Genomic DNA, 18625 nt, shown 5'->3' with positions numbered 1-18625 from the left:
TACCCTAYGCTTTTGGTTACTTACCCAGTACAGTATTATTGAAAATTTTTGGTATTCTTCATGCAACATCAAAATTCTTCCTGACAATTCATGCTATACAACATTTTTTTCTTTATTAGGAATGGGATGAAATTTWAAATCGTGTTTACAAGTAGTAAAAAAAATCACTGAAAGTTTTTAACATAAATCTCTCGATTGCTGTACTAAAAAGAACCAATTTAAAGAAGGTCATCTGTAAAAAARTTAATATTCTCAACTAATTCTTTATAAAACAGGCAGTTATTTCAAAAGGGATGTTTCCATCACCCAGGATGAATAATTTGTGCTTCAAAATTTTAAAAGGAAGATTCATGGCAAAAACCAAAACCCAACCASTAGGTAGAGGAGAGACTGCAGTACRAACTGGCTAAAACCAAACATGCTTTCAAAGTCTGTCTAGGAAAACACTAAACACTTATCCACATCACTATGCCATCACTTACTCTAACAATTAGAAATGGAGTTTTAACAATACTTAGCTCTTTTCATGCCCAAACTTCTTCACAAACATTTAAATAGCCCTAACGCTTCTGCAAGTATTATTATCCCCATTTTACGCTTGGGGTGGTGGAGGCGGAGAGGATACAGACCAACCCATCCTTTTCATCTCGCCTCCCTTGCTTGTTCTTAATCACTTTCTGTATTTTACACTCAATGTACTGGAGAGTCCCAGGACACATTGGTGGTATGTTCCCATAAATTATTAGTAGTTATTACRGAAGATGTGTCATTTTGAAAGTTACATGACAAATATGACAGTAATGACTGACGTGAAATCCAGGCTCAGGGCTGATGTCCAAAGAATGCACAACACTGTCAAAACAAGCTTGCTCTTTCTGTAACCAAGTGTTATGCCTAATTYTTTCTGGTTTTCAGCTGAAATGACTCTTGAAATCAATGGTGGTGATACAGTACACATGAATAAAATTTGTTCCTGACTATCTGTSCCCTGGGAACATGGGAAGTCCCTATGGTGCCTCAGTACATCTTGACATAGTATAACAAAAAGGATGTCTAGATCAAAACAAAGATTTCATGTGTGCTAACCCACCATGAGGTACAGATTACTGAGGTCTCTTCCCTCCGCCCCCGAGTTAGAAAATACATGTGTCTGTTTCATTATGTCCTGAAAACCATGTGGGAAAGTAAATGTATAGCAAAATGACTGCAGATACAAAATACAGTATGTTGCCTTCCTCTTAGTATCAATCCTTGAATTATTTAGGTTGATAGCAACACCCCACACAGGAAGGGCATTTTTCATTTTGCCACATTTGCCCTCCTGAATTTTCTATCTTTACCTTTCAGTCTGTGCCCCATTTTGATTTTTATCCTGCCTAGTTTACTCTTACTCTAAACCCAGCTTAACTTCTTGCTGCCTCTTGATAAGTTTTGGAGCAACGAATAATGCCATGGTGTTTCACAACCTGGTCTGCAAGAGATGAAAGATGCAAAATTCTGYCACTTCTAATAACACAATGACTGAGCATGCAAAATTACATCCCTCTTACAGGTACCTGAAGGGCTTTAAAAAGGCACGTGTATTCTGTCACTTGTTCCTCAGTGCCTGATCTTGGTGGTTTTAGTGTGTCTTCAAAAAACCCTRTACAAWGCACACATTCCCTTGCAGTATGGAAGGAACTTGGAATAAAAATTAAGAGCTTTAGACATCACAGTCAYTGGTTGTTGGACTGTGTCATCCTTTAACAAACACTAGAGCTGCGCTGATTGTGAAAATTGGGTTCTTACAGCAACCTCACTCACTCCGTAATCCATTTATTCCCTTTTCTCCCAAACTTCTAGGAGAGAGGAAAAGTGCGTATTACCTGAGCTATTCCCCAAGTTCTTCCTGCCTGTTTGTAAAGCTGGTAGGCCAGAAAACATCTCTTTTGCACAGATGTGTAAGCAAAAGAACTGCAGTTTTGCCCCTCTTCCAGCAGTGCAGCCAAGAGCTGGTGGGCTGGCCGAGTGCCCTGCCTCTGGCCATGYCCTGAGAGGGGAGAAGCACCTGCAGCTTTTGGCTTCAGATGGGGACTGTGGATATTTACCACCAAAGGAAATCAGTCCCAAGGCACTAGGCAGGAATGGAAAGGACACAAGGAAGCTGTTGAGACCTAGAGATACTCTATACAGCTGAAATACCAGACTAAAAAAGTAAGAGGCATTGGCTCCTTCCTCTGGGCATTCTGGAAAAGGACAATTAAATCAAATAAAAACAATGCAAGATACTTGGCACATGTTTTCCCTGTCTAACTAAAGCCATTCTCCCTGCTTCAAAAATCCAGGAGATGGAGGGATCRAGACACACCAAGAATAGAATTTGCTAATGTTAAAATGTTTCCATCGCAGACAGATGAAATGCACTTGCACGTTTGGGCATGGCTTCACTTCTGTGTGAGGGAGAGGAGCCCACAGGCCTGCCTGGGCTCCAGGGAGTCTGCTAGAGGAGCTTCATCTCCAAATGCCAGTCTGGTGATGGGAGCCAAGCATTCCTCCAGCCTGGACTGAGCCAATCTGGATCGAATGCATGTCTGCATCAAACTGGACTTCTAGCTGCCTTAAAAATGCAGTCTTGAAAAAAAGGTTAGAAAAGGAAAGGCCAATGCTTTGGCAATTCATTTATCTGTCCTGCAGTCCAAAGCCRTGAAACATTCTCAGTAGCTTGACTGGTGGCAATTCACTATTGCATGGCTGGTGTTCACCACAAAAGCAGTTCCTAATGGTTACAGCAGTCACATTGATCAGGCACGCTTTTCACAGTTCCTCCAGATCAGTTAGATCCACAACCACTTTCAAAAAGAGAGTGTCATCTCTGATGTAGGTGTTCTTTGTGTTCTCCAAGACCGCGTGCGGCACGAAGCGTGGACAGCCYGAGGCGATGTTCATTTCTCCATCCGGCCTTTTGAAACTGCTGCTGTTGGGGTCAGCCCTGAAGACTTCCACGATGTGATTTTTTTTCCCACTTTGGTCCAAAAGCATAAGTGTAACTTTCTGCTTGAAAGGCCATAACAGTAGCGAGTCAAACTCACCCCTCATGACCACGAAGTAGAGGGAGATGTGCGTTCCCTTTCCCGAGCCATCTCCGTTCAGGTAGGCTCTAGCACACAACCTGTACCCGCAGCGGCTGGTGTAGAAGGGCTGGCTGGCTATGGACAGCACACGGCCTTCCACCGCCTCTTTTTTCTTCATCTTGTAGTCCGTGATTTTCCAGATTAATTTCCCGTTGTAGCACGTGCCTTCCAAAAGCTTAAATCGTTCTTCATTTTTATTGAGCTGTGCTTTGTGAATATTGATCTGGVGATCATGTTTGCTGGATTGATCTTCCAAAACAACTGAGAAGAGGAAAAAAAAAAAAAAGAGACATTTGGTAAASTAAAACTGTCAGAGCACTGGACAAAACAAGCACCCAGACTCAAGCTGGCAAAACCGATCTACCCAAGCCTGAGTACAGGCTATGAACTACAGCTGTTAACTTTTTTAAATCTGTAATTGCAGCTGATAGTTGAATAAGAAAAGCTGACAGCTATAAACTAGACTGAATGCCTGAATACCACCATGGCCTCCATATCACAGTGCATGAGCCAGACCAAGGCCAGCTCTGTGGCCCTGCAGTGCCAYAGGAGTTCAGGAGACATTGTGCAGCAGGGAAAGGTGAGAGAACACAGCACACACCATCACAGTTTGGTATTAGAATGCAAAAAGAAAACCTTTTCTACTGAAGAGCTGCAAATGACTGAGTGTAGCACCAGAGCCTGTAGTCAGCCACCAGTAAATGAGCAAAACCCTCCTACCTGTGCAGGAAAGTGCCAACATACCCAAGCGCTGATCGTACGTCTCCATCAGGGCAATCTTCTGTTTCACATTTTCAATTGTGTCAAACAGGGGCCGCAGGTCCAATTTATTCTGCTGCTGGTTTGCCATCTGTATTAGCTGTTTCACTTGTGATTCCAGGCGTGCAGACTTATCCAGGTGACTGGCCAGAGCCTTCCCAGTTTGTGCCATTGGAAGAGGGTGGGAAGTAGAGACAAGAGATATCTATAAAATCAGCTATTTGCTTTGAATTAAGGTAATGAAGTCTTTAGCATGTCAGCAGTATCAATGATATGATGATTCCAAGTGCTCTGCTGGTTTAGGAATGTATCCCAGTGCTCCTACATGATTAATTCAGCACTTTTACAGACTGAGAAGCCATCCTTAATTGGGACCCATTCACACTGCACCACTCCATTCAAATCATTAAAATTTACACSTGCATATTTGCCATGGACATCTGACTATGAGCATTTGTACAATACTTTTTGCCCAGATCACATATCCAAACTTCTTTATTGATTAAAATGAAAGGACAATACCATATTGTAAAAAAATATGGGGAGATTTGTTTTTGCTGTGCTAATAATGACACCTATTACTGGAGAAACATATTTCAGGATGTTGGAAAGCAATTGGTAAAAAAGGTAAAATCAATGTCTCACCTGTGTGCTTACCATCAAGTTGCTATTGTTACCAAACAGTTGTGTATACTGTCTGAATTCTTTCTCACACTTTTTAATCGCATCTGCTAGCTGCTGGATTTTAATCTCTTTACATTCCAGGCTCTTATACAAGTCAGATATCTACAGATGGAAAAATCAGAGTATAAATGCTAAGGAACACCAAAACATACAATAAAGAAATTATAACATATGTGACTATAAGAGACAGTGGAAAAGTTTACACTGCAAATCCTCTAAGTTAGATAGAGCACTCTTTAATTCACAATTTGTGGATAAGCACTGGCAGGAACTGAACATAAGGTAATCGGACTCTTGAATAGGTCTGTGTAGCTAAAGGTGCAAGAAAGGCTCCTATTTCTCATTTCCATCATGATAATCCATTTGGCTCTATAGTGAGATAACATGTGTATGTGTGCTTCTGTGTTTATGTAATGCATTTTTTTCCTCTGGTGAGGTCTAACCATTAAAAGAGATGAGTTGGTGAGAGATACAAACTTCAAAATCAAGTTATAGCAGTCTGGGACACTTATTTCTTGCATAAACAAGCAAAGAGTAAGTTCACCATCAGCTTGGATCCATTCAATTTTTTAGCAGGACTGGGTATACACCCAGTGTCACTTKCTGGGGCTGAAGAAGTGATCGTGAATGGAGAAGTCCTTGCAGCTGGCTCTGCTGTACTCCATGCTGCCTCCACACAGAGCAGGTAACCTGGGTACCTAAAGGCTGCTTTTGGAKAAACCTGGCCAGCCAAGGAAACTTTAAAATACTTTATCTCAAAACCTCGTATCCAGTGGAAAGCAAAGACTGAAAGCTAATGAGGTGAGTGATGGCAAGGAGCCTCCCACTGTGCCTGGTGCAGAATATACGTGCCTGAGCACAGAGAGGTTCCCCTGTAATTGACTGACTTTACTAGAAGAGCTTATTCTGTCTTCTGAGGTGTGAAAAGACCATAAAAACAGTCTTTTAAAATGTAGCTGAGCTAAACCAGGCAACAAATGTAGAATCTCGTATAATCCTCTAACTAGTCAAGAACTGCTGAAGAGTGCTCATTAAATATGACTTACCTGTTCTTCCAGCCGGGAGTTCTTGTCTAAAATCTGCAGCATGTGTTCCCTCAGGGCACTGTTTTCATGTTCAGCAAGTTTCCCTCTTTTAACCTGAGTGARGCAGAGAGGGAAGTGAAAGAATAAAATAATAAGATAAGCAAATTTTTGAAGCTGTTAGTAAAAAAATTATTGATGCAAACATTCATTTTGATGCAAACATTTGAAAGTGAGGGAAGAGCAGTCCTGATTCTCTAGCACAGCATCTTAGCCAACAGCAGAAATGGTTGTGAAAGGACATAAATTGGTCATTTTAATTATTCTGATTGGTTTGGGAGACAAAGTCCAGCCCTGATACAGACAAAGATGTGTAAAACAGTACCTTTACATGACAGCCATACTGCTTATATGGGCAGTCCACTTCTGCCTCGGGACACACAGTGTGGTGCTTTTCAATCTGCATGTATTAAYAAAGGAGTTTGTGATTAAATAAATACCAGGTAATTGGATGCACTAATAACATCTAAATGCCAGCACAAAGGGTGAATAAAGGCCACTGTCATGACACCACCAATCACTTAAACATGAAAATGAGTATTCAGACTCAATAAGCAAACCAGGTATTTTTCCATGCTGCAAAACACCAATGGCTTGCAGTGACAGAATAATCCACTTAGAAGATGGGAGATATATCCMTTTTAGGATCAAACAAAGGAAACACTTGAAATTTTATTGGCATAGGCCAATGTGGYCTGCAGCACAGCTTTCAGTTTTCATAAGTGTGTGTGATCTGCTGAATTGCAGTATCTGAAAAAAACAYAGTACCTCCTTTTTCAGAATTATTTGAGAACAGTTTTGGAGACAAGGCACAGGATAATCAGGACAGTCATTTTTCTCATGATTCTGAGGAGAAAGAAACAGAACAAGGCAATGGTTTTCATTTTTGTAAAGCAATATGCACAGAGGAAGTTATGCGAAAAGTAATCCCAAACATACATTTGCAAGCCACGTATCATCTTGTTGCATCAAGAGAGCATCAGTAGTTGGTATTACTTAAARCATGTTTATTATACTTTCTCCTTCAGCTACTCAGCCAAATTTTGTTTCAGGAGTTAAGTGCCATTGCAATGCTGGAAACCTTTCACTCAGCAACATCAAGGGGAAACGGGTGCCATAGATTCCTGGTAATGTTCATACTCTTACCTTTATGTTAATTAACACCACATATGTATTGCAGTACTGGCACATCTCTTCTCGGAATTGACAGTGCTGGCTCAAGTGTTCTTTCAAGTCTTTGCGAAGAATTTGATCCTGACACCCATCATTAGTGCACTGCATGCTTTCAAACAAACACTGCTGGAGATGCTCCTGCAACACACACCAGCAGATTCAATGCTAAATGGCCAGTGTGACCTGGCACGTTTCCTTGARCTAACAATCACCTAATCATTCAGAATGTGAATGGACACTAATATACTAAGGCTACAAAAAGCTAATGATGGTTTTATAAGAAACCCCTAAGGCAAAGCTGRAACAAGCTAACAGCCATAATATTTGCTACTTACAGCGCATAGCTGTCATAATCTTTGTACTTAAACCACATTGCTACAATAACTCTGAAGACAATCACKAGAATTTAGCTGATCATAAATACACGGAGCTGTCATGAAAATCAARGGCTTCAAAACTTGATCAAGCAAGCCAACCTGATATCGTCCCAGAATTATTTTTGAATTGCATTCAGGAAAGTTTTTGCAGAACACATGCAAGTTGAGAACTTCTCTTTTACAGCAGTTGTCTTTGAATACCTGTAAAGGAAGCAAAGCAGCCTTAATATGCAGTCATGTGGGTGTTATAAATAATCTAAAAGAACAAAACATCATGAGAGACTTCTACGTGTTCAAGTGTAGACTCCATAATTGTGAGTACAGCTTTTGATAATTCATGTTGAAAACTTGTATTAAAACTRTAAACAATTTCTGACATTTCTAATTAGCAAAGGGTTTTCCCCCCATATTGTTATTCCACAGATGCTGATCCTTCCCACAGCCAGCAGGACTAATAGCACAGGAGCCATATAACCCTGCCAAAGCCTGCCTGTATCTGGAAGAAAGCAGCTGGAGCTAACAGGCCCCAAAGGCCAAAACAGCTCTGTGCATGCTCCACTATGTTCAGGCAGTGCCTTTGGAATGGAGGTGATGCTGACATCTCCTTCCTATCACCTCTGAGAAACTGCACCATTCTCAGCAGTGTATGCAGAAGCAAATGAAGCCCCCAGAGCAAACTCTCAGTCTCATTTAGAGATCTTCCTGCACTGTTGTCATCAAAATTTGCATGAGGTAGAAGACAGCAAATGAAAAATAAAAATCCCATGGACAGYCTGATTATAATGTTCTATCAGGATTAGGAGAGAGGGGAAGGAGACATTTGATTTCACTGGAAAATTTCTGGCAGRACCAAGTATATAGCATACTTTCAAGCCTTGGAATATAAATAAGGRCAAAAGAATCCATTATAAAACAAAACAACCAAAACCAACAATGGYTTGCAAAACAAAAAGGATGAACTTCTCTTTCCTTCTAAAAGTCACCCAAAAGAAAATTAAGTCTTCAGGGTTAAAGAGATATAATGGAGATAGTCAAGACAGCAAATTATAGCCAAGTGATAATGAAGAAAACCAAATAAACAAGATACGAAGAAGAAGGTTTTGGTTTTTGAAGAAAACCAAATAAACAATCCCAGCAATACGGTGCATTGAAAAAGCAAGCCAATAAACTCTCCATAAAAAAAAAAAACCCAGACATCTGGTAACTTGGGAGGATTTTAAACTTTGTAAAATTCTTCAACACTATACTGGAAATACAGAAGACTAAAATGAAATAACTTTAGAACATGAGGTATAAAATAAAGCTTTAGCTAGCTCTCTGGGAGAGCATCACTGAATACACTGCTTGCAATAGCATCAATTCAGAGACAAAGAACTGCTCTGCCCTGAGCTAAAAGCTACCTTGTTCTCAGCTGTCTTGCCTTTCCCAAGTAAATGCTGACTGCTGAAATAAAGCTATAACCACTTACCTCGTGCATTTTTATTGTTTCTTTGTCGACAGGACAGGTGGGTAGTGCATTTAACTCTCTAGATCAAAAGAAGAGTTGTGTTAACCCACAGGAAATTCAATTTATTTTATGAAATTGCGCTATGTTATAATCTGACAGAAGTCAGCAGTTATACCATAAAAACAAAAAAATGCCTCAAAAACACTTTTATCTGGCAACTACACAGCCAAATTCTGCCCACAACTCAAAGAGGGCATAAAGCAGCAACTGTGAATGTGTCACAGAAAGCAGAGTTTGTCCTATGAGTGTTTAATGGTACAAACCACAAGATGTTTTTTAATTAAGAGGACTTTGTCACTCTCTGGCCATCTGCAGCTCACAAATGTCAAATCTCAAAAAAATCCCATTGTGTGCTTTAAGCCCATCCTTTGCCTAGTAGAAGCAGGGCCCTCCTTGCTACACCAGTAAAAAAAGATCTAATGGCTCCTATCTTAAAAARCTTCCAGAAATCCTGTAACAGGGTGCAGGAAAACATTCACTCAGSCAGTGCAAAAGGGAGGCAACCCAGAGACAAAGCAGCAAACATGAAGCATCTAAAATTCACAAAGGTAATTAGGGACATCCACCCACATAAAGAGGCTCCTCTGCAGCTTTTCCAGGCGAAATCCTGCCCTCAGGTACACCAAATAGKCCATAATGTATTCCCAGACAGCCTGGGGGGTAAACTCATTTGTACCTGCAGATAATTCCCAAGCAGAAGGGTGCCAGCAGCCTTGTGATCTGACTGTGCTATCAGGTAGTATTAACATCAATTTTATAATTCTGCTTAATTCAAAAGAATTACACAGAAGCAAACGAACACAGCCTACTCTAACCACCAGCACCTACACCGTGAGACATCAGTGCAGCAAATTCTTCTGAAGAGCACAGTGGCAGACAGACAGACCACAGCAGCATCTCACACAGTGGTGTATCAGCTTATATCAACAGTTTCTGCATGCTGATTTCCCTGYGGCTCACCAGCGCTGGGGAAGCTCTTTAGATACACCTAAAAACCACTGAGTATGCAGTGCCTGAGCTCAACAGCGCCCTTCCATTGACCCTTCAGCCTCTTACTGGGTCAGTAACATCATTATGGCACTCACTACTAATTTCTAGAAGACCTTGGCTGATTTTTTTTTAGGGAAGGGACTGAGGGGAGGAGGACAGGAGGAGTTTGCTCTCACCTCAGAGAAAGGATGCACTGCTGGCAGAAGCGGTGCCCGCATCCCGTCTGGTGGGGGTTGTGCAGGACCAGGTGACAATAGGCGCAYTTGTAACGCTCCTCCAGCCTTTCCACAAACTTGTAGTCGGCGTTGGGCTCGAAGTCCAGAGAGTTGGTGCTGGCGGAGTTCTGGCGCGTGAAGATGCCCGAGAGAGCAGYAGGTTCGTCACAGGCCATGGGAGCTGCGCTGGGAAGTGAAGCAGACACAGGGAAGAAGCTCTTCAAATCCTCCCTGGCAGCCACTCTGCCTCAGCTACCACTGCTGCTGGCAGGAGGGCTCTCATCTGCAGAGAGGAGAAGATTTCAGAGGGAAATGTGGTGCCAGCTATGGAGAAATAACAAAGCGCTCACAGAACCACAAAACAAATATGACACAGCAAGCATCAAAGCATGCTTCTCTGGAAAAGAGTTTTACAATCTGAAAATTATTCCACAGAATTGAGAATTTTATGGTTTGGTGGTTTTTTTTGGTTTTTTTTTTTTTTTTTTTTTTTTTTTTTTTTTTTTTTTTTTTTTTTTTTTTTTTTTTTTTTTTTTTTTTTTTTTTTTTTTCGCTTTTCTTCCAGCAGTTCATGGTCTCAAAAAAACTACAAGAGTCACAGACAAGGCTGGGGAAAGCAGAGGCCACGTCTTGGCCTTAATGCTCACAAGGAAAGTCTCCACTTAAAGCAGAGCCCACCCACATGAATTTACAAGTTCATTGCACAGGTTCAAGCAGGAGATGGCTTTGTGGTTCAAAACAAGGAGCATACAAAAAAAAAAAAAAGGTTTTACCTTCAATTTAGATGTTACAGAAGTTGAAGCTTGACATCTTTCTTTTTCCTGTTGATCATTCATTTACAGCAGTAAACTCTTATTTTACTTAATTATGTGAAAGCTTTTGGCTATATTAATCCTGTCTGAAAGAAGTGGTGGAAAAAARAAGAAAAAAAAGCAAGGTTGCAATCAGCAGTGTGACGTAAGTTTTTCTTTCAACTTACCATAACTCATACMCAGCACAGGAATGCAGTGTTAATTTTCCAATAGGAAAAACCATCAACACTTGTTCCAAGCCTTAAGTCACAAACCTTGAGATTTGCCACCGGTGCCTCAACCTTACAGTCTTTTTTTTTTTTGCAAGTAGCTCAAGGCCTAGAGCCACTCTGGTTGGMATTTCTTGCACCTTTGCACTTAGAAGACATTTTCCTCACAGGATTGTACAAAAGCACAACATCCCTAAGCWCTCAGATCATTTCACGAGGGAAGTCTCAGTTTTATTGTTTTGCTGTAGGATGCTACTTCTCCTCTGTATGCACCACCCACTCTGTCTGTCACTCAAGTCACTCTTACTGGCATCAGCACCTCTCTGAGAGCTCTCCCTCMTCTCCTGTAAGGTCACTGAGGCCACTTGCTGCTTTTGGAAGGAAGCAGGGCCAGCACATCACCATTAGCAACCTTGTGTCTGGCACGAAACCGTGTGCCCAGGACTGACACAGCGCCCTCCCTCCCTGCTGCAGTGGCCTCCTGGCCTGCGAAAGCAGCAATTAGAGAGCTGCCACAGAGCACCTCGGGCTTCAGAGAGCAACATCCATTTTCCTTTCTACTTTAGCAATCCACACTGGGCAAGGAAATCCTGYRGAYAGATAAYGTGCCTGATTCAAAAACATGCCGGRGCGCTTAACCAATTAAAATGTATTCCACAGCCAACATTTAAGTGCTCCTGTAACTCAGCACCCTTTTCTGTAGTCGTACACAGTGTTTACCTCCCCAGCTTGTGAGAGTCTCCCTGCCTTTCACCAGGCTGAGTGTCTGACATACTCCAGCACACCTGATCATATAACACTGGCAGCCCTCAGAAATATGAGCTGTAATCATATTCCAGCCATAAAGGCTTATTATTCCAACTGGAGTTTGCAAATTACTGTCTGATCCCTGCAAACAAACAGCCTTCTGCTTCAAGCTAGATGTAGTTGTCCATTTGCTCCTTTCTTTTTAAACAGCTGACCTTTTCTTCCCTGAAAATGGGGTTCCCRGTTCCCTGACACCAAGTAAAGAGCAATTCTATTTTCCTCACATCAACCAGAGATGCCAAAATTGAGCCTGAGGGATTACCAGCCTCTTGTCTGGGCTGCCTCAGCAGCAGCTGCCAGCAGCAGAGTGTGCCTGCTGCTTCTAAGGCAGATGGAGAGCTGTCACCATTAATTTCCAGAGTATGGACCACCTGCAGGATGAACTGCCCAAGAACTCACTCTGTTCAGTTGGTGACAACCGTGAAACAAGTTTCCTTCCTCTCTCATTACTGCTCTCTTTCCCATTTACTTGGCATCCAGTTTCCCCAGTCCAATTATGCTCCAGCACTTACATCATCTGATGGTAAGGTTTAGCAAGCTAATGCCACACCGTGTAAAAACACGCTAAAATAAAACTACCACCACYAACAAAAAAATTCTATGTTTTACCCATTTTGCCTTTAAGGATCTTCCTTAACTCCAGAAACTCCAGCTGGGGTGAGATGCTTTAGGCAAAAAAGTTATGGGACACATTAAAAAGAAACACAGTCAGCAGCCCAAGATCCCATCCAGAAACTCCTCCAGAGCTTTCACTGCTCATTAAATCAACAAAAATCAGTCCTATTTCTTTCTGCAAGGAGCACTCTGCTGTGGTACAACACCTTCCAAGTCTCTTGCTGAAATGAGAGCTTTAAACACCTTCATCATGCACTCAACCCAGATTCCACTCCTAAAAATGGAGCCTCTTGGCATCTCCATGAAAGCACCTCCTCCACCTCAGCCTCACTCAGCACAGTATTGCACAGCTGAGGGCAACTCGGGGCACAGGAAAGAGCAGCCCAGGTGAAAGGCGAGTCTGCCTGCTCAGAGGGCAGAGCGGAAACCTCTGGGTGCCCAGATCAGGGAGATCAGCACTGCTGCCAGCCTTGCAGGAGCTTTGCTGCAGGGTTTGCAGCTGTTCTGCTGGAAGGAACGGGCTGCCTCAGGAGGGGCCCTGTGGATGGCAATGCTCTGCCCAAGTTGGAGAGGTGCCCGTGTGAATCAGCTGGGGAGGCTCAGAGGAGCTGAGAAACAGCAGCCCTGTGCCAGACCTACTGCCAGCCAGTGCTCAGTGGGATGCCATCCAAGCCACCCYAGGCAGCGTGTAATTCCCATCCCGGCACTCACCAGTGACTCAGGGCGGGTTGCAGCAGCTTTGCTCCCACTTCTGGCTTCCAGCACATTGCCTCTCTGAACTGAAACCAAAGGGAAACCGTCAGGGGAAAAAGTGCTTTTTTTTTGTGAGTGAGAGCACCCCAGGGTTATCTGAATCAATTTCCTGCTTACGCTGATGCCTGGCCAGCGTAGGTAGGGGCTGAGGTAGCTTTCACTTCTGCCTGCTCCCAGCTACCAGCAARGGAAGGCGTCCTGCCTTAGTGTGTGCTGCAGTTTTTCAGCACACGTGCGAACTGTAATGCTGTTTTAAAATTGCAGAGAGCAGCAGGCTTGTGCTGCATAATGATGCTCTTGTGGCAGCCACAGTGCATGCTGCAAAAGGATTTTCACTGCAACTCCACAGCAACTGCACACACACAAAAACCCCCAACSCATGGAGACTGAAAATCTACGTTAAAAAATCTACATTAAAAAAAAAGAATTTCCCTATGCTGAAATAAATAGAATTAATTCTGCCCACACATAAAAAAAAGTGGTATGAATCACTAGAAGCTAAGCCCAAGTCCTATAAACAGCTACCAATGGGTGGAAGCTCAAAGGCAGTGCAGTACAAAGAGCTACCAGCTGCACCTTCCCACTACTTCAGCATCTCAGCCCTGCCTGCACCACTAGCTGCACAAGCAAAATACTTCTGGAACAACTCTTTAAAATTCGCTGCTTTAACCTCACTGKAAATAATCCAAGTGGGAGAATTTTCATAAGCTTTATCATTTGTGAGCTATTCTATTTTAACTACCACCACACCAAACTGAGCCCAAACATTTCCCATTAAAATGCCCCACGCTTAAAACTGCTYACTGTTCAGAAACTGAGCAGAACATAATAATAAGGAGAAAAATCAGCATGGGCATGACTTACTAGGATATAAAATTKCATCAACATTTTAAAGCCATGTTCAAACAGCTCCCCTCCAGCACTGCTGCTCCCCATCTACAGCACCAGCAGTTGGAATGACAGAGGTTGTGTGGAACCTTGATATCACATTGAACTACTGAGGACTGATTAACTTCTAGACACAAAAACATGCTTTCTGCACACAGAAAAAGAAAAAACCATTCCCTATGATGTGGTTGCTCTTTTAAAAGAGAATATGTTTTTCCTGCTTTCTCTCACACGAAGCCAAGCCCCCCTGAAAGGTCATCATGTTACCCCATGAGCAGTGAGGGCACCATAACAGCCAAAACCTCCAGGACAGCAGAGCCAGACACAGGGACTGCATGCCACCATCTCAGACTGAGAAAGGAAAGTATTTGGGTTGTTGTCACAGATTTGATCATCACACATGGACAGGACAGGATCCTTGGTCCTGTTGCCCAGCAAATGGGGGCTGAGAGCACAGCTTCTGCCAGGTTCACTGCATGAGGGGAGGGYGATGTTCAGCCACCCTCCAGGACTGGGGTATTCCCAGTGAAAAGCACCTTGATCATTTYCTCACTTATCAGCTTCCATCTCATACATACAACAGGGCATGGAAAAAACATTATACACCTACCTTTCTGTAGCTCTMGTTCAGCTCTGTTGCTTTCCCCTAAGACACTCGGTAGGGACAAGTCTTGGAAAATGCCTTGTCCCTCCCCCTAAAATTATCAACCTTTTATGGCACCTCAGGACTGTCATAGTCATAGAGGGAAAGGCTTTGCCAAATTTAGAAGTCTAAGATCAAGTCACTTCATTGGGAGCTGACAGGCAGAAACAGGATGGAGGGGAACACACCAAGCATTAAAACAACCCTCAACAACCTGCCTTATAAACTATTAAACTTATAAAYGGATTAGCTGCCTCCAGTACTTTTGAATTAAAATAAAAAAGTTGTATGATTTATTACTCTAAGACCCTCGAAAACCCCACTGTTTTGGGGACAGGAAATATGTGCCCCAACTCTTAACACAAAGTGGAAGTAACAGTTTGCTAAAAAATGACTAAAGGTATCTATACAGTTTGACATACAYATTAAAGACATAGGAAGTTACATGGAGTCGTGTGAAAACAGGAGATGATGACATCTGACATCACTGGGGGATCATCCTTGTCCCTTCCAACCCAGGAAGAGTTACAACATTTTGACTGCTCTGCAAGAGCAAAACACACTTGCAGAGTGCCCATGTGGGAGAAGGATGCTGGCTGCATCATGTGTGTCCCTCTGGCACAGAGGCTGAGGAGGGAAAGGATCCCCTGTGCACCAACACAGACCCACTGCTGAAGGGGMTCTCAGCTCAGGGATCACCCCACGAAGGGGAGCACTGCTCAGGGCTCACTCGCATTTCACCTGGCAGTAGTGAATCTTGGGAGCTGTTGTCCTGATCACTGAAAAGCTGCAGTGCAATGACCAGCTGGTACCCACAAGAGAGTATTTCTACCAGCAACAATTTCCTCTTGGATATGTGCCTCAAGGATGTTGGTGCAGAGGACAGCAGAATAAACATTTTCTTTCATATACAGCCACCGCTATCCTGCTTAAGTTCCAGTTGCAATAGTACTCATCCTCAAGGTACAGTAAAACCTTACTAAGCAAGCATCAGTTTGCTCATCTCCATAGGCAAATTTTCACTAAGCASAGTAAGACAGTAGGGTTTCCTTTGCATAGAGGTACAGTCAAGCATTGCAAGTCCCATAAGACTAGACTTCATCAGGTTTTTAAGACATAGATTACAACAGAGCATTTAAAAAAAAATTTAAAATACAGTCTTACAAGTAATAAAGTGTGTCTGGTGCTAAAGCAGCTTTGATTTTACAGCCAGTTTACTTATTTGCCACATCTACTGTTTTCCCTGGAGGTTCTAAAAATAATTAATTAATTAATTTTGCTTTATCAAGAAATCTATTTCTAATCAACACAATATTGCTACACCTTAAAATAACCTCATTCACAGCTGGAAAATAACCTTGTTGCCATCACTTCTGTGCCAGTCCCTGMATGTTTTATCACCTTCCTAGGCACCTTCAGTAAGAAGGCTTCACCACACACCCCTATGACACCGTGGCACCTCTGCCAGTTCAGGGGGTGAACTGAGTTCCCGAGATGTTTTTGTGTCTGCAGCCTTCCCCCAAGCCCTGTGTGCCAAGACACACCCCTGAATAGCCCTTCAGACATAAGAAATAATTCTGGCAAAGTTAAGCTCCTGCCAGCATGAACAAGACACATTTTGGTAAAGGCATACCTGGAAACTTTAGCTGGTCCTGAATGGGGAGAAAATGAGAGAGAGACAGAGACAGAGGGCACCAGCACGAGCTTTGTGGTTAACACAGCAGTATGAGCATTTTAAAACAGCAAGGGAGTGGAAATCCCCCAGAGTAGCTTTGAAAAGATCATGCATAAAAATGTTTTAGAAGTGTTAGGATAAAAGGCAAGCCACTGAAAAGTATTTTGCCTTACTGCAATGATGTAGGGACTGCAGATCTTACCATCTGGAGCAACACAAGGTTACCAAGGAYGTTTCTCACAGCTGGAATCCAAGATACAGAGCAGATTTCACCTTCCACAAAACTGGTGAGTGATATGATCAAATAAAATCATAGGCAGCAGGAAACACACAAGGCCATAAGAAATCCCAGCTCCAGTCCTGTGAATCCCTCTGCAGTAGCCTTGGCAAAGCCGGGTGAACCCASCCGTGGGCAGGAAGCGAAGTGGCGGCTCACGGAGGAAGCAGCTCTGCTTCGGTCACATCAGCTCATGCCACAGGCTGCACAGGCATGTCACATTTAAACAGAACTCTCAAACCAAAATAAAATCCACTTTAGGAAAATAAACATTTCATTTGGTTTTGTAATAACTTAAGTGGCCATAAACCCTAATGGCTTTGTAGTCTGAACTTAATTGTGCACACACAATTCTTGGCAGCCTCCATCTCTCTGACTCTGCATCAGCCTCCCTCCCCAGCCCAAAATGTGCTGCCCTCGTGGCAGTGCTATAGGCTCCATCTCTATCCCCACTCTTTCTTTATCCTCCTATGCCCTTTCCCTTTGCTTTCTGGTCTCTCTTTTTCATCTTTTTTTTCTTAATTTCCTAAATTAACATATCTTATTTTCTCTAAAAGCAATAATTTKTAAGTCTCCTTTTATTTAAAATACTAATTTTCTGAAGAATGTTTCTATTCTGTCTTGTAGAAAAGGCAACATATACTTTCTTTAGCCTTTTCCCTTTAACTGAGCTTGCCCCCAGAGCATTTCTAACCTATTTCAATTTCCATTGTTCCTCCCAGGAGATATCTCAACCTAATGCATGTTTTCCTGAACCTTCCATGAAGCTCTGGAACAGACAAATCATTGCATCGTGAAGTCACTGGCGAAGGGAAAGGCATCAATTTGCAGGCACGCTGCTTCTTTATGGGATCAATTAAATTGATTTGAGTTGCATTTCTCAGAACAGCCTCAGCTCACTTCTACAGCCAAGCTTTTTAACCCACAAGGTATCCTTTCCTCTTTGCCATCAACACCTGWCCCCAGGCTGCTTCCCGGTCAGGCTGTAGACTATTCACTCCCTCTGAACAGGATGACACCAGAACAGCCCAGCAGCTTTGTAGGCAGGCTTTCCTCAAGCCTGGCAGCTCTGAAGGAAAGACACATCCAGYTGGATCTGTCGGGAGGAGGCAGGAAATGTAGTGCTCTGCAAGCACAGCTCCAGGAAGCGCCATCTGCTTCTGGGAAACTTTGGGGAAAACCCCAAATGGAGAAGTTGAGTGGGAGCAGGATCTTAATTTTAAACAGTTTGACTCTGCAGATGAGTAGAGAGCAGCAGACCACTGTTACTGTTCGTGATCAGCCCTTGACAGGGGCTCCTCCAGCGCCAAGCACAGTGCTGAAACCCTGACCAAGGTTCAAGCAGACTCAAGGGGATGAACTTGAGTGAAAAGACAGATAACAACATGTCATTTAGGAGACAAAACAAAGGAAAAGAAACAGAAAAACAGAGAAACAAAAGTTACTGAAAAAAGAGTAACAGTATGGGACAGAGAGCAAGAAAACTAACTGTAATTTTTTATCTTTTCGTGTACTAAAGCCAAAGTGAGTCCTCACTTTTCCTAGCAATTAATTGGCTATTATCAACTTTGCATAACTAGGTGTTTAGGGCTCTCAAATTCACATCTCTTTTTCTGCCCCATGCAGACACATAATCCAGACTTCAGCTGATTTGACCATTCAGTCAGTTTGGCCACAAATATCAACTCAAGGCACAAGAGATCCTTAGTTTTAATTGTACCCCCTTTGATTCAGTCTTAATAAAGAACTTTACCATCATCCATACAGAAACCTATGAATCAACTCAGTGGTTATTCATCTGAATTACTAGGATGAGCTCAGATTTTGTTGTAACACACACATGTGTGTGATGACATATAGACACACRTTCTTCTAGCCACAGCTGTCACTGAAAATGTAACTTCTAATGTAAAAACCCAGATGCTATTGGGGACCACATGAACTTGATATTGGGAAAGTGGTGACAGCAAACATTGTCACCATTTCCTTTTCTTTAAGCAAAAAAATAAACAGGAGAGCAATATGWTCTTAGTAAGTCCCTCCAATGAG

The 18625-nt window shown here is 42.6% G+C and overlaps 1 protein-coding gene across 3 annotated transcripts; it reads right to left on the bottom strand.

Annotated features, from left to right (window-relative positions):
• Window positions 1–1208: 1208 nt before the first annotated feature.
• TRAF5 (TNF receptor associated factor 5) lies at window positions 1209–13120 on the bottom strand. 3 transcript variants are annotated; one of them, XM_057365086.1, is made up of 12 exons: window positions 13052–13120; window positions 10671–10795; window positions 9859–10180; window positions 8654–8711; window positions 7285–7386; window positions 6782–6946; window positions 6404–6481; window positions 5961–6035; window positions 5600–5692; window positions 4515–4655; window positions 3831–4023; window positions 1209–3371 (listed from the first exon to the last, which is right to left on the bottom strand). In XM_057365086.1, the coding sequence occupies exons 3-12, from the start codon at window positions 10071–10073 to the stop codon at window positions 2794–2796; spliced, it is 1698 nt and encodes a 565-aa protein (XP_057221069.1). In that variant the 5' UTR covers window positions 10074–10180; window positions 10671–10795; window positions 13052–13120; the 3' UTR covers window positions 1209–2793. The 3 variants fall into 3 exon arrangements, with proteins under 3 accessions (XP_057221069.1, XP_057221071.1, XP_057221070.1); XM_057365088.1 differs by having other exon boundaries at window positions 3855–4023; XM_057365087.1 differs by lacking the exon at window positions 13052–13120 and having other exon boundaries at window positions 10671–10844.
• Window positions 13121–18625: the final 5505 nt, after the last annotated feature.

This window comes from Malurus melanocephalus, unplaced genomic scaffold, assembly GCF_030028575.1.
Source record: "Malurus melanocephalus ecotype Western Australia unplaced genomic scaffold, MMel_1.1 scaffold_48, whole genome shotgun sequence".
Classification (NCBI taxonomy): Eukaryota; Metazoa; Chordata; class Aves; order Passeriformes; family Maluridae; genus Malurus; species Malurus melanocephalus.
The sequence above is the reverse complement of the archived record's forward strand: the minus strand, read 5'-3'. Positions and strand labels throughout refer to the sequence as shown.